General features: G+C 38.0%; 1 protein-coding gene across 1 annotated transcript; it reads left to right on the forward strand.

The window, feature by feature from the left end:
- The first annotated feature begins 1469 nt into the window (after positions 1-1469).
- On the forward strand, positions 1470-7124 carry LOC134229613 (uncharacterized). Its single transcript, XM_062711361.1, has one exon. It carries the CDS (start codon positions 1470-1472, stop codon positions 7122-7124), a length of 5655 nt encoding a protein of 1884 aa, XP_062567345.1.
- Positions 7125-16319: the final 9195 nt, after the last annotated feature.

Genomic DNA, 16319 nt, shown 5'->3' on the forward strand with positions numbered 1-16319 from the left:
AAGAAAAAAAAAATTCCGAGGAATATGACATTTTTAAAACGTGCTAATTTCGGCGAGTTTTCATTTTTATTTTAATCAGGGTATTCAGACAAACCAAAAAACACATAATACACAAAATACACCATCCTGAAACCAAGCGCCTATGTACTTTCCCCACTAAATAATGTCAAACTTCCGAAAGTTATTTTCGTACGAGTTGTTGAAAATCGACGAAATCGACTTCTTCCGGCCGAGATCAGCTAAGTGTGACGGTGTAATAGAGAAATGTTTGAAAACAAGAGAAAACAACGGAATGGTGCTGGATAAAAGTTTGCAAATATTTTATTTCAATAAATTAGAGTACCCGATGCTGATAACCAGCCCAGTATACCCCAGAAACCCTTAAAGTAAGTCAGTCAGAGGTCCCAGGCGAAATCCACAATGGCGCCCAGTTGCAGGCCTTGGATATTTTATAGTATAGAGGGGTAGACCTATATATACTTATCATACGTCATTTACAGAATTACATGGGGAGCGCCTATGCTTCGATCTATTGATCCGGGCGCATAAAGACCTTTCATAAACCGATTACTTGAAATTTTATCCGCCGAAACATGACTGAAATACTGCCGACTTGGCATTAAACAATAAACAATCAATCGGTGATATAAGTAATTCCAAGAACAAGTCCTTTTGAAATGTTTAAACTACAAATCCACTGAAAGTCACTACAAGGTCTGTTATTATTTACCAGTCCATGGACCGTTCAGAATACAATAGTAGTAAGTGTGGTGTCATTTGTTTTGATTTATCTATTTTTTTTACGAGTATCTTAGGTACGAGTTAATGTGAAGGGGTTTTGGTGGAACTCTTTTGTTTTTCATGCACGCTTTTCGTTTGGCGCAGACCTGTATGTTTATACCTTCTCTTCTTTTGGTTCCCCACGGTGTAAGTATCTACATCTTTTTATATAACTATGTTGTATATGATACTGTTGTATATGCAGTTCAGTTCTATCCATTATTACCAAATATTTACATGTCATTTACTTGTGATGAGTCGTGCGGAATTTATGCACGCATACATGTGACTTGTCAATGTGTGAACTTGATCCTGATTAACTCATTATGACAATTAATTGTACTATCGTTAAAGTAATTACACTTGAATGTTATCTAAATTAACATATTAGATTTACTTGTTTACTACGGTTTAACGTAAGTGTCATAATTGTCTTTAATTCGGAGGAGTGTGTTCCTTTTATGTATTGTCATAAACTTGTGGGATGAAATCTGTTGAATATTCTGGATATAATTTCCATTATTCTTTGAGATAGTATGTTTTGTGATTGGATATTTCTTTGATTGTGAATTTATGATTGTTTATTTTTTTGTAGTGTTTTACCGCATTTCATCATCTGAAATAAAGGGGTTATCTATCTGCAAAGAATCCATCGTCTTTTTCTATGGCAGAATAGTAAAACAACCCAAATGGAGCCATCCAACGAAGCAGTCAAGGTCAAGAAGGAACCTAGTTCACACAGTTCGCATCACAGTTCGCATCATAGTTCACATCGCAGTAGATCATCGTCTTCAAGTACTTCAAAACGCGCCAAGGCTGAAGCAGCACGGGCTCTGCTCAAGTTAGCAGAAGAGGAGGCAGCCCTTCGAAAGAAGTTATCCCAGCTTGAAGAACAAGATGAAATAGACCAGGCGACTATAAAAGCCTCCGCGGCAAGAAGAAGAGCAGATTATCAAGCTGATATGGACCTACTCGCCGCCAAGAAAACAGCAGCAGCACTTGACGCAGAAGCTAAAGTCTTGGAGCAAGACTCATCCCTTACCGACTTAAGTGAATATGATATTCCAAGCGTAAAGGAGGATCCACAAACACGGACCACTGAATACGTTTCGAATTTGTGCCGGCACTTACAAACAAATGGTGACAAGTCTTACACTGATACAGATATACCACCGAATACGAACCTACCTCATCGGACAGAGTCACCAGCCTCATCGTATGTAGGGTTACCACGCACTGTGCACACATTCCAAAGTCCTAACCATGTGCAGAATGCACAACTAGTGCCTGACATTTCTAAATTTCTGTTGAGGAAAGAACTTTTGATATCAAGACTTTATCGGTTTAGTGATAAACCAGAATCTTATTTTGTCTGGAAGTCGAGTTTTCAGAATATTCTAGCAGACTTACAAGTTACAGAATTTGAACAACTGGATCTTCTTGTCAAGTGGCTCGGACCTGAATCAAGCTCCTATGCATTAAGCATCAGAGCCGCTAATGCTGACAACCCAGCGAGGGCCTTGCGCCTTCTGTGGGAGAGACTAGATGAAAGGTACGGTTCCCCCGAAAGAATCGAGAGTGTTCTAAAAGACAAACTTTCCAAGTTTTCAAAGATCAGCCTTAAAGACAGCCTCAAACTTTATGAGCTATCGGACCTTCTTACAGAAATTTCGAGTCTAAAGGAGCAACCGATGTATCAACCACTACTGGCTTACTTCGATTCTTCTGTTGGAGTCAACCCCATTATCGAGAAACTTCCCCACCACATGAAGGAAAAGTGGGTCACGAGAGCATCTAAGTACAAGGAAACAAACGGACAGTGCTTCCCACCATTCAAATTTTTCGTTAGTTTCGTGAAGGAGATGAGTCGTGTGAAAAACGACCCGAGTTTCTTATTCAGCGAAAATGTACCACAGTTAACAAAGCCAACTCGTTCACCGGCCTTCCTCCCAAAGCCTCGGTTTCCTGTTACAGCAACAAAAACTGACATTTTACCTGATTCGAAAGAGAAGATTATAATGTGTCAAATCCATGGAACGAATCATCGACTTAGTGAATGCCGTGCATTCCAAAACAAATCCTTAGAGGCTAGAAAGAACTTCTTGAAAGAAAAAGGATTATGTTTTAAGTGTTGTGACTTTGCGCACAAAAGCAGACATTGCAAAGAAAAACTAAAATGCACCATTTGTGACAGTGACAAACACGCCACGGTTATGCATGGTGACATTCCCCCTAAGGCTCATGGCGGGGAGAGCACAGTACGGTCAGGAACAAACACCAACACACAGAGAACTTCACTTGAAACGCTGACAGTAGAGTCCTCTTGCACCGAGATCTGTGGGAAAATCACACTTGGAAAGTCGTGTGCCAAAATATTACCTGTGTTTGTACATCCCAGAGAACATCCTGAAAACCGCATTAAAATGTATGCCATACTCGACGATCAGAGTAACCGATCACTTGCCAGGAGCTCATTTTTTGACTTGTATGAAATCCATTCACAACCGGAAGAGTACATAATGAACTCTTGCAATGGAAGAACTTTGACATCTGGAAGACGTGCATCCGGATTTGTACTAGAATCATGTGATCATCAAGTGCACATAGACTTACCTGCTCTCGTTGAATGTGACAACATTCCTGACAATAGACACGAGATTCCATCACAGGAAGTCACCAGGTATCATCGTCACCTGTGTGACATTGACCTTGACAGTTTGGACCATAATTGTCAAATCCTGTTGCTTCTTGGCAGAGACGTACCTTATGTGCACCGCATTCTTGACCAGAGGACTGGTCACCCTGATGCTCCTATTGGACTTAGATCTCCACTAGGATGGACTATCGTTGGTGATGTGTGTCTAGGATCTCAACATGGCCCAGTCAATGTGTACAAAACATATGTGTTGTCCAATGGACGACCTTCCCTTCTACATCCTTGCGAGAACAAGGTAAACATCAAGGAGCTGCCTTCGCCAAATATACCCTGTAGGCAATCTGTAGACTACTCAGGTCACAATGTTTTCGCACTAACACCTCATGACAATAAGCAAGGATTATCCACGGAGGATAGGGCCTTTCTACAGGAGATGGAAAAAGAGTTCAAGAAAAATAGTGAAGGGAATTGGGAAGCCCCACTTCCATTTAAGGAGCAACGGCCATTGTTACCAAACAATCGGGTCATGGCCTTGGAGAGGGCCAGGAGATTTGACACTAGTTTGAGAAGAGATCTCGTCAAACAGAAACATTTTTTCGAGTTTATGCAGAAACTATTTGATAGCAAGCATGTTGAGATTGCACCACCAGTCAAACAGAATGAAGAAGTGTGGTATTTACCCGTTTTTGGCGTATACAATCCCCACAAGCCTGACCAGATCCGTGGAGTGTTCGACTCCTCGGCTACATTTCATGGACTTTCCTTGAACAATGTCTTGATGTCTGGTCCGGACCTTAACAACAGTTTGCTTGGAGTGCTCATCAGATTCCGCAAGGAACCAATAGCCATAACAGCCGACATCCAACAAATGTTCCACTGTTTTTATGTAAGACCAGATCACAGGAATTATCTTAGATTTTTCTGGCACCATGAAAATGACGTTAACCAAGAGCTTAAGGAGTATAGAATGAGAGTCCATGTATTTGGAAACAAACCCTCACCCTCGGTAGCTACATATGGTCTACACAGAACAGCTTTAGATGCTAGAGACTCATTTGGACCTGATGTCACCGACTTTGTTCTAAACCACTTCTACGTAGATGACGGATTAATCTCCCTACCTTCTGTCGACCAGGCTGTCGATTTAATGAAACGAACACAACTTGCCCTAGCTACTCACGGTAATTTACGTTTGCATAAGATTGCCTCAAACAGCAAAGATGTTGTCCGAGAATTCTGTCCAGATGACCTTTCCAAGGAACTAAAGAGTTTGGAACTCACTGATGATAACTTACCAGTACAAAGGAGCCTAGGACTGTACTGGAACATGAACTCTGACATGTTTACCTTCAAGATTTCTTGTGAGGAGAAACCCTTAACTCGACGCGGGGTACTCTCTGTCATTAACAGTATATATGATCCCTTAGGATTTGCATCACCTGTGATAATCGAAGGGAAACTACTGCTACGTCAACTTTCTAGTGGAGGCACTGAATGGGATGTGCCACTCGGCGACCTTGAAGGACAGAAATGGCAGTTGTGGAAGGAGTCTTTGTCTGGACTTCAAGATGTATCTATTCCCCGTCAGTATGTTCCGTGTTCTCTGCAAGGAAATGTACGAAACGAACTCCATATATTCTGTGACGCGTCTGAGAAAGCAATTGCAGCAGTTGCATATTTGCGAGTGATTCGTGAGGGAGAAAGACACTATGTGGGTTTCGTTATAGGAAAGACCAAAGTTGCGCCTACTCATGGACATACGATACCAAGACTAGAATTGTGTTCCGCCCTTCTTGCAGTCGAAATTTATCAACTAGCCAAAGAAAACCTGAACATTGAGTTAAAGAGTGTGAAATTTTATTCCGATAGTAGAGTAGTTTTAGGATATATCACTAATCAGACAAGAAGGTTTCTTACTTATGTCTCCAACCGAGTTGAACAAATTCTGAGACACTCAACTCCAGAACAATGGAATTACATTCCTACGGAACTCAACCCTGCTGACATTGGAACACGGGGCTTAACGGCCGACAAGCTTCAGAGCAGTGTTTGGATTAGAGGACCTACTGAATTCCTTGAGAGACAGTCTATTGAGTCAGATAATGCTTCTAACCCGAATACTTACCAGCCTGAGGTAAATGCCTACTTGTCTGATGTCACGTCAATGCATAATTCTGAGTCGGAGTCGAGAAGTATTGCATGTAGATTTCATCGATTTTCTGAGTGGTCTAGACTTGTACATGCATTTGGAAGGCTGAAGACAAGAGCACGACAACAGAAAATGAAGAGAACTGAGGATTCATTGGTCACATTCAAGGAATCAGAAAACTTCATCATAAGTCTCGTACAGCATGACGTTTATGGAGAGGAGATACACTGTATCAGAACAAACAAACCCCTACCGAAGGGCAGTCCCCTTCAAGCATTAGGACCAATTTTAGATGAAGAAGGCATCCTATGTGTAGGAGGGAGACTCAACAAACTGAGGTTAGATGACTATGAAAAGAATCCAGCCATAATTCCAGGGTCTCATCACATTGCTACGTTACTAGTGCGCCATCACCATCAACTACTCAAGCACCAAGGACGTCACCTTACAGAGGGAGCAGTCAGATCTGCCGGACTCTGGATCACAGGAGGAAAAAGGCTAGTGTCTTCCGTTATTTACCACTGCATCAGCTGCAAGAAACTGCGAGGAAAACATGGAATACAAAAGATGGCCGACCTTCCAGCTGACAGGTTGGAACAAGTACCTCCATTCACAAATGTAGGAGTCGACATTTTCGGTCCTTGGCAAATCATCACCAGAAAGACGCGAGGAGGAAGCGCATCATCAAAGCGATGGGGAGTCTTATTTACATGCTTGGTGACAAGAGCAGTTCACATTGAGATAGTGGATTCCCTAAGTTCATCTGCATTCATCAATGCTTTGCGTAGATTTACCAGTATTAGGGGCAAAGTGAAGATATTCCGGTCAGATAGGGGCACCAATTTTATTGGAGCAACGGATGACCTTAGAATAGACACCATTAATGTGGAAGATGATAACTTAAAGACATTTCTCTATGATTCAGGAACAAAGTGGATTTTCAACCCCCCACACTCTTCACACTTCGGAGGAGCTTGGGAAAGAATGATTGGCCTTGTGCGCAACATTCTAAATGCCATGCTTATGGAACCAAGCAACCAAAATATAACACATGACATTCTGTGCACCTTGATGGCCGAAGTAACAGCGATTATAAATTCCCGACCCTTGACACCTGTGTCTTCAGACCCCAACTCTCCATTTGTTTTGACACCAAACATTTTGTTGACACAGAAACATTCTTCTGATTCTGGTTCCCTGGAGTTCGGCGATATCGGCATAAAGGACATGTTAAAATCTGAGTGGAAACGAGTGCAGGGCCTTGCGAACCAGTTCTGGAAGCGATGGAAGTCAGACTATCTTCACCTCCTTCAGCCACGCAGAAAGTGGAAGAACGAAGAGCCAAATATCAAGGAAGGTGATATTGTGCTACTTAGAGAAGACAGTCCCAGAAATCACTGGCCAATGGCAGTTGTCCAGAAAACGTTCCAGAGTGACGATTCCTTAGTCAGAAAGATTCAAATCAAATTGCTTAGAGATGACAGATCAGTTATTCTTATCAGACCAATTTGTCAGGTTATTCCATTATTAACAGTGTGAAATTAATATCTTATTTCAAGTATGTAACAGTACAAATGTACAAATTTTTTTTTATGTTTGTATGTATGGTTCTCGGCAGTTACACTTTTTCATTCATGTAGACCATTTGTAGACGTCATTATTCAGTAGTTGTGATATCTATAGATATCAGGCGGGGAGTGTGGTGTCATTTGTTTTGATTTATCTATTTTTTTTACGAGTATCTTAGGTACGAGTTAATGTGAAGGGGTTTTGGTGGAACTCTTTTGTTTTTCATGCACGCTTTTCGTTTGGCGCAGACCTGTATGTTTATACCTTCTCTTCTTTTGGTTCCCCACGGTGTAAGTATCTACATCTTTTTATATAACTATGTTGTATATGATACTGTTGTATATGCAGTTCAGTTCTATCCATTATTACCAAATATTTACATGTCATTTACTTGTGATGAGTCGTGCGGAATTTATGCACGCATACATGTGACTTGTCAATGTGTGAACTTGATCCTGATTAACTCATTATGACAATTAATTGTACTATCGTTAAAGTAATTACACTTGAATGTTATCTAAATTAACATATTAGATTTACTTGTTTACTACGGTTTAACGTAAGTGTCATAATTGTCTTTAATTCGGAGGAGTGTGTTCCTTTTATGTATTGTCATAAACTTGTGGGATGAAATCTGTTGAATATTCTGGATATAATTTCCATTATTCTTTGAGATAGTATGTTTTGTGATTGGATATTTCTTTGATTGTGAATTTATGATTGTTTATTTTTTTGTAGTGTTTTACCGCATTTCATCATCTGAAATAAAGGGGTTATCTATCTGCAAAGAATCCATCGTCTTTTTCTATGGCAGAATAGTAAGTTATTCTATATTCTCTTCATTCACATTAATTTTGAAGTGCTTTCTGTGCAGGCGGTGTACCAGGCTAATAATCAAGAATTATATTTTAATTGGCATTTTGATCTGCCAAAGAAATAAAAATCCCCGTATATCAAAGGTTCTTTTTTCTATCTTTCACAAATTATTAAATTTTAGCCGGGCTTATTGCTCAAAGAGCTATTGCCAGCTCATGTGATCCTGTTCAAGGCAGGATGTTGACCTTATAGTCGCCATTTTAAAGTTACGTGCAAAAATATTAGTTCTTACTCTCAACCGCTTTTGAGAAAATACAAACGCTAAATAAAGCAACAAAAATAAAACGAAGTTTTATCTATATAAAATAAACATTAGTAGTCATGACTTTGAAAACTTCATAAGTCAAAGAACATAGTTCATTAGCGGAAGGATTTGTTTGATAATCAGTGTTACCGTACATGTAGTTCTCTACACATACGAGGTAAAGCAGGAGAGGGAACCAGACTGGCCTGTTTGTTTACATTCAGCTGCGGTACCAGATTAATTCTGATTCTGACAAAAGCGGACCGTGGTATTAGGATTGAAAAACTCACTGTCAGTGTCTTATCATTTATATTGATAGTTTTAAAATATTTTTTTCATCAGAATGTAAACGTGATTCATGTAAGAAATCCATTCTAGGCCTACTCTGTAAGTGAGCCTGGCTCTCTGTACTTCTGAGTACTTTGATAATCTATCTGACAATAAATTAAAAAAACACCTCTTCTGGTTTGTTGGTTGCAATGACTGTCGAGTGTTTATGACTGTATTCATGAGTTTTCGTGTTATTGTCCAGAGTCATTTCGGAAGCTGGCAAAAGTAGCAAAATACACCAACTTCCTTGCAGAATGTTTTTTAAGAACATTCTGTCAACCTTCGTTCTTCAGCCACGACCCCTTGACTCCAAGTCACTTTGCGATTTTCTTGTTTGTTTTTATAAAACAGGTTTTTCACTTCGGACAAAAATGCCAACGTTTTTGTTTTTATAGAAAGTGCTCATGTATTATAAAATGTAAACCGGATATTTTTGGAATTTCAAAAGCCGTATTTCATACAACGAAGACGAGAAACAATTAATAATAACTTATTTTAAAAACTTTTTTTTCACATAATTATTGAATATTACAAACTCGTTACTAGGTCATCATTTCGGAAAGCCCAAGGTCGTCGAAAACAATTCCGGGATAGAAATGAGGGTGAATGTAGAACCCTGAAACTCGTTTAAATATTAACCAAGACTGTTATTTTTTAAATTGTAATGAATAGGACCTCGTTTTAGCTCAAGTGAGCTTTTCTGATCACCTTGTGTCCGTCGTGCATCCGTCTGTCTTTAAACTTGTCACATTTTCAAGAACCACTGGGCCAACTTTAATCAAACTTGGTACAAAGCTTTCTTTGTTACCCAAGGGGGTTGGGCGGGACCAAATTACATATTACAATAAGATACAGCATGACCAAAGCTACTGAGGTGATCGTTGTGGCCCATGGGCCTCTTGTTCTTATCTATCTTCATTGATCTGGCAAGCCCAGAAAACTACAGCATAGCCGGAGAAGATGCCATCGCTAAAAACAGTTCAACCCGGGAATTTTTGAAACAAGGTGCTCATTGGTTCTATTGATCTATTTTGCACCACGAAATTGAAATTTGATTAAAATACAGAATGCTAAAAGAACAGTAGATTCACATTTCTGAAATGTGACAGTGGTTAGAGCGTGTGCTCAAGAGTTGCAAAGTAAGGAGTTGATCTTTACGTCACGGGTTCTAATCCCACTGTGGGACGTGGTGACTGGTCCTTCGGATGAAACAGTGGGTGCTGGCCAGAAAATTTCCCTCACTGCTCAATGGCCCTGAGTGACAAGTATGACAAACGTTGTAGCTCTCCACTGGAAGTAGTGGCGTCTCCATATGAGTGAAAAATTCATGGAAGGGACGTTAAACAATTTTCAATAAATCTTAATTGTGACACACCCATTTTGCCCCAAACTCAACCCCAACCCTAATCCCACAATACGCCATCGTTTTAATAAATTATCGATTCAGCAAATTAAACCTATTGTTCAGATATCTTCTTTCTTATTATGTTATAGTCCTAGCTCACCGACTTTCTTAAAAGATAAGAGTGTGTACATATAAGTATCCGACTCTGATACATGCAGTGAGGACAGTGGTCTGAAAGTATGGCTTTGCTCCATACAAGCTGCTATATTTTTATCAACTTAAGTCGGCCGCGGCTGAAATTCGAATTTACGACCCCTGATCAAGAGGCAAGCGTTCTGACTGTGGTACTGTGAACGTGAACGCTTAAAATGAATTATTTTTACACACCTTGATCTTTCTTTGCTGTTGCTTCAAATGCTGGAGTAGCTTCACTATGAGCAGTTCAAGTAAAATCACTGATTTAGAAATTAATTGATCATCGGACAAGATTAAATTAAGTAATTTCTTCCGAAATAAGAAATAAATTGTTAACAAATTTTTCCTCCCTATTCACACAACGTATGGACGTATCCCTTTCTCCTAGTCAAAGATTGGTTTACATCCCTCAGTTGATTCGATAGGCAACAGAAGTTAAATTATATATGAGCAATTTTTAAAACGAGGTAAGTTATTGACAAACAAGTTGATGAAACATGACTGTGCAGTCTCGTTATATATGTCCAAGACATTTTCAGCAAGTATATTTCATTACCAGTAAGACAAACGCTGACTGGCGTTTTTCATACTAATCATTAAGCCTTTATTCACACACTATATTGTAGACGGATTTTCCTGTTATTTCCCAATCATGACAAAGAGCACAATACTGGTGTGTCCGGTCGGCAGGGAATTCTCACTTTTCCACCTGGTCGCACTTCTGATGTGTTAGAGGTCCCTGTTCTGCTCCCAATTTGTGTTGCTTGATTTACTTCTGAGCTTTAATACTAGTATTATTCGTTATCTCCTCATTATTTCATGAAGCAGAAGTTATTCTAAAGAAGTGAAGGGAATCAATTGCTCTTTACTTTACATTCAAGCTTATCAATCATCAATTAGAGTTATTTTTGATAATATGTGTTTTCCGTCTCAGCTTTCAATTTGAATGAAATGATTCCTTACTCGCATTCAAAAAGAACCTCCGCTTGTTACTCAATAAATCGATCATTTATCTGAATTACCATATTGCTGATCTATGATCGTTCTATTGTCTTGCTTATTGGAAACAAATATTCAACATTTTTTGGCTTATTATACCCATGGATTCTTGGCAGAATTGTATTACATTGTGGTGGACAGGTGGTCATTGTTATTAAGACCCTTGAACTTTGAGTATACATGTATTGTTGCGTGATTTTTAAAAATTAAATCAGCAATTGAAGATCAATACCTTTGGTCGTTGTGTAGGTCTTATCGCGAAGCATTCATGCATTTTAGTGTCTGACTTAATTTTGTGCTGTATATATTATATAATATTTTAATAAATAAAACTAGGCTAAATAATAGTAATTTCTAAATACATTCTCTTTTGAGAGCTAGAAGTTTGAATTTAAGCAAGCGTTTTTGTATGTAAGCAGGCCTTGGTCTGCATCAAAGATTATCATCCTTCAGTCAAAAGTTTACCTTCAAAGTCATGTTATACAAGTATATAAATTCCCGGGGGAAATGTCATTCAGCTTTGTACGATGAATGTGTTAGAAATTATTAACAAAATCAAATTACTTCAAAGAATACATACATAAAACCAATTTCCATCAATCAATTTTAACATGTATTGGAATTAATTACATTACTTTTTATGGTACACGTTTGATATAATACAGTATTATCCAATTTTCTAAGAGTACATTTATCGCGTAGTACTGTTTCTCTAGGTATGTATCTTAAAAAAGCTACACACAATATTCATGACATGATTTTTATAATTCTGAAGACTTTGAACTAAGACCATTTCATACAATCTGTGTATTTCTTGTATGAATTTCCTATAATTTATCCCATAACCACCGTACCGTTGGACAAAACAGGTGAAATTCCAAGTCCGATGCACTTACCGTTTGTCCGAGGTTTGTTTTTGGTCGGGTTTAAAATTGTGTATTTTTTATTTGATCGTATAGAATTTTGTCCGAAAGTCCTGTGAGGTTTTTTTTTCTTTTTCGCGTAGACTGTTTTTACTATATTATAGAGAGTAAGAGATCAGGTTTCAATTTTTATAGTCCCCTACCGGTGAAACCGGAGGGGTCTATAGGTGTCCTTTGAGTCTGTCCGTCCGTCTAGCTGTCCCCATGTCTGTCTTTCAGTCTTTCCGACTTGGTTTTCTGCACTTTTTTCTAAACGCTTGCAGATATTGAGCTAAATTTTGCAAGTGTGTATATTTTGAATGAGTTGCAAATCAAGTTCGAGTGTTGTTTAGCTTCATTGATTTTTAACAGAATTATGGCATTTTTAATTCTCACAATGGTTTAAGATGGGGCTCGTGCTGCGCTAAATTAATGATCAAAACAAGATTGTCATGTTAAAAATTATCATACCCCCACGCAACAAGTTGCAGGAAGTATAATGATTTTGACCCGTCCGTCAGTCAGTCATTGTGTCTGTCCGCCAGTCCTATTTTTACGCAGCGCAACTCCTCATAAACCGCTGAACATAAAAAATTCTATGGCTGCCCCCCTTTTTTTCAAAAGCGATGCTGCGTCACTGTCATAAACTGCTGCACTCAAACTGTGCAGATATTTAGGATACAATATGGAGATATGCATATATCAGGAAAATCCAATTTCTTTATTTTTTCCGCACTTTTCAGCTTAGATTTTTGGCCGTACCTTGAATATAGAGATGAACAGTTTGTCAGCGCAACTCCTCATAACCTGCTGCACAGAATTCGTTCAAACTTTGCAGATATTTAGGGCACACTGTGTAGATATGCATATTACGAGAAAATTCCGATTCCTTTATTGTTTCTTGTAATTTCAGAAATTTTCAACCGAGATTTTTGGCCATACATTGAATATAGAGATAAATGGTCTCTCAGCGCAACTCTTGATAAACCGCTCCACATAATTTTGTCAAACTTTGCAGATATATAGCACGCAATGTGTAAATGTGCATATTATCATTAAATTCCGATTCCTTTATTGTTTCTTGGAATTTCAGCACTTTTCAACTTAGATTTTTTACCATATCTTGTATATAGTGATGAACAGTTCGTCAGCGCAACTTCTCATAAACCGCTGCACAGAATTTTGTCAAACTTTGCAGATATATAGGACACAATATATAGATGTGCATCAGGAAATTCCAATTCCTTTATCTTTTCGAGACTTTCAGCACTTTGAGTTTTAGAGGAGGGTGATAAATGTGAGCTTGCTCACCTTTTCTGTTATCGATTTTAAGAGAATAGGGGATACCGGTAGGGGACATTAATTGCTAGTATTCTCAGAATGCTTGTTATACCCCCCCCCCCCCCCCGCTTGAAAAAGCGGGAGGGTATATAGTAATCGGTATGTCCGTCTGTCTGCTACGCTTTGGGGTACTCATCTCTTATCCGCGAGTCTTTCACAGAATCTTTGTGATATATCGCTTTTGTGCATTTCCTACTTTACATTTTGATCGGACACATATTTTGGGTTTTCCAGAGCAAAACATTGACACTGCCATTTTTTCTATAATATTGAAAGGTGCCCATCTCTTACACTGTAACCGCAACTCCGCCTATACCACTACATAAAATTTAATGATATTAAATTTTCAGAGATTCTAACTTCATTACATAATGTATTCGTGCACCTCCTGTTTTACTTTTTGATCCATCACGTATTTCAGGTCTCCAAGAGCAAAACAGGGGTTAAGGAAAGCCCTTGCTCTAGGCATCATGATCCACTGTCTTACTATAAATAGCACAGTAAACAAAAAATCGAACAGCGTCAAAGCAGACGCTTCCGATAAACAAAATAGTCCCATTTCGAGACGATATTCAAACAAATATTTTTAACATCCCAATCGTTGGAAAAGTGAATGATCAATATTTTTGCTTGAGAATGAAACTGAAAGAGAAATTATTTTCATTCTTGGGATAATCGTGATATAACAAATGCACATACGCTGCTGAATGCATATTGCAAGCGCACTATTTTCTATAGCGCGGGCTTTTCGAAATGTTGAAATGTTTCATGTTTCATATCGTTTTCGTCGATTTTGTGATAGTTGTTATATTCTGTTTTGATTTAAGCAGTGTAGTGAATTGGAATTTTAAGAATTAACATTCCTGAAGTCACTTGACAATTTACATGTACATGTAACTGTGTTCCTACATGTAGTTGGCGATTAAAGTACTGTTTGTTTGAAACTAAAAGAATGTGTATAAAATACACAAGTCATGTGCATTATTTTAACTATTCCAAGACTGAATTTTTAAATTATGAGGAAAAAGTCCTACTTGAATAGAAAATATGCGAGAATTTCTTGGAAATATGATTTATTAGATTTTAAAAACATAACATATCTTGGGGTCTGGACTGTTAATTTTAATTACTGGTATATGGGATATTGTTTTAAATCAACCATACGAACTCTACCTGTTAAAAATCAATGGCCAAAAGAAAAAAAAAATTAAATATGTACTAATTTCGGATCCGACAATAAACCTCGAGCAATTAAAGCCCGGCTTTCAGTTCTTTCAATACTTTGAGTGTCATTATAATCATTTTGGAGCCGGAGGGTATCATTTAGTGAGCTCGTTGCTCACAGTACCTGTAGTTTATGTAGGTATATAAAGTACCATTAACTTCATTGGACTATTCTCTTCTACTCTTCCAAGTCTGAATGCATTAATTTCATTAACTAGACTCTGGTTCAAAAGCCCCGTTCTCAGTAAGTTTATAACAGGTACATTTTTATTTCTTTCAATTGCAGAATTGTGAAGCCGCAGTATACAATTTCAATGATCCTGATACCTTTTGATGGCTTTAAAGGTAAACAACCTCCAGTCTTGTGCTGACACTTATGAATGAATTATAAATTAAAGTTAAACTTAAGATGAACAGATTAAATCAATTACAGGTATTCCTTGAAGAAATATCGCATCAGCACACGTGCATTCACTGACATCTCTTGCTCTGTAATATACACAGGGATTTTTGATTTAGGTCATCAACTAGTCCTTGAAGGGGAAATTTGAGTCCCCCAATATACATGCTCCATCAGTCAGATATATACGACATGTACTGCCGTACTGAATGTTTGCTGTTTAAGGTCCGATTCTATCTGCAAAAAGAAAAGAGTACTTTATGTACAAAGTTTAAATTGGCAAGAATGTACAAAGTTTAAATTGGCAAGAATATATTGAGTGAAAAATATATTCTACACTTTCTCGTTTAAAAGAACATCTTAAAGTATTAAAAAAATCTACGTTCCCCGAGTGATCTTTTCTTCAAACTTCATATGGTTAAAAAAGTGTTTATTATTTTACATGTATCTGAAACATGATTTCGAATTTAAATGGTGCAGTAAATTTGGTTAAGCACCAGCCTGCACATCTATTTCCTAAATTATATAGGGGCTCATTATAAAATATGGAGATAACAAAATAGTGTTTAATTTCAGCTCTAATGTCCATTCAAAGAATAACTCGGGAGCAGAGCAAACACGGACATCTAAAACATCATAGGTTGGATCATTGGCCTCTGAGTGAGCATCCCCTGTCGACCGGTCACATCCGCTGTGTGCTCCTTATCATGATCGGAAATAAATGGAAAAATCCGAAGGCAATAATAATTAAGTGTGCAACTGATGGCCTAGCAATTAGTATGAAAAACGTCAATCAGCATTTTAGTTGTAGTAGTAGATTGAAATTTCTGACAAGTTCATTGTATCGACCATGCAAATTAGGACTTACAATGAGACTGTTGGTTTTCGTGTTGCGTTAAGTTGTTTGTCAAAATTTACCTCGTCGGAAAAATGTTCGTACGTAGAGTCATGCTCTTGTGTATCAAATCAACTGACAAATATTATCCTCATATACATGTGATAAGGGTTGTATTGCTACATAATTTAGGGAAGCTGACAACTGAAAAGTTACAGTCATCAAGTTTTTCATAAAACTTTTGTTAGGTTACAATAAACGTCTTCTCTATTTTGAAATCCAACGATACAAAAGACGTGTCGGACTTTTAAGTACATTCATTTCAATTTAAGATAGCTGGGATGATGTAATTATTGTATTTGTTTGTTGTTTAACGTTCCTCTCGAGAAGTTTTCACTGAACATACCCAATTTTACTTCTGACCGACTACATATTCTTTCCTTCTAAGATCTACATAGCTGCAGCTCTATGCTT

Source organism: Saccostrea cucullata, unplaced genomic scaffold (assembly GCF_032062105.1).
Source record: "Saccostrea cucullata isolate Sc308-1 unplaced genomic scaffold, CSIRO_AGI_Scuc_v1 ctg11706, whole genome shotgun sequence".
Taxonomy (NCBI): domain Eukaryota; kingdom Metazoa; phylum Mollusca; class Bivalvia; order Ostreida; family Ostreidae; genus Saccostrea; species Saccostrea cuccullata.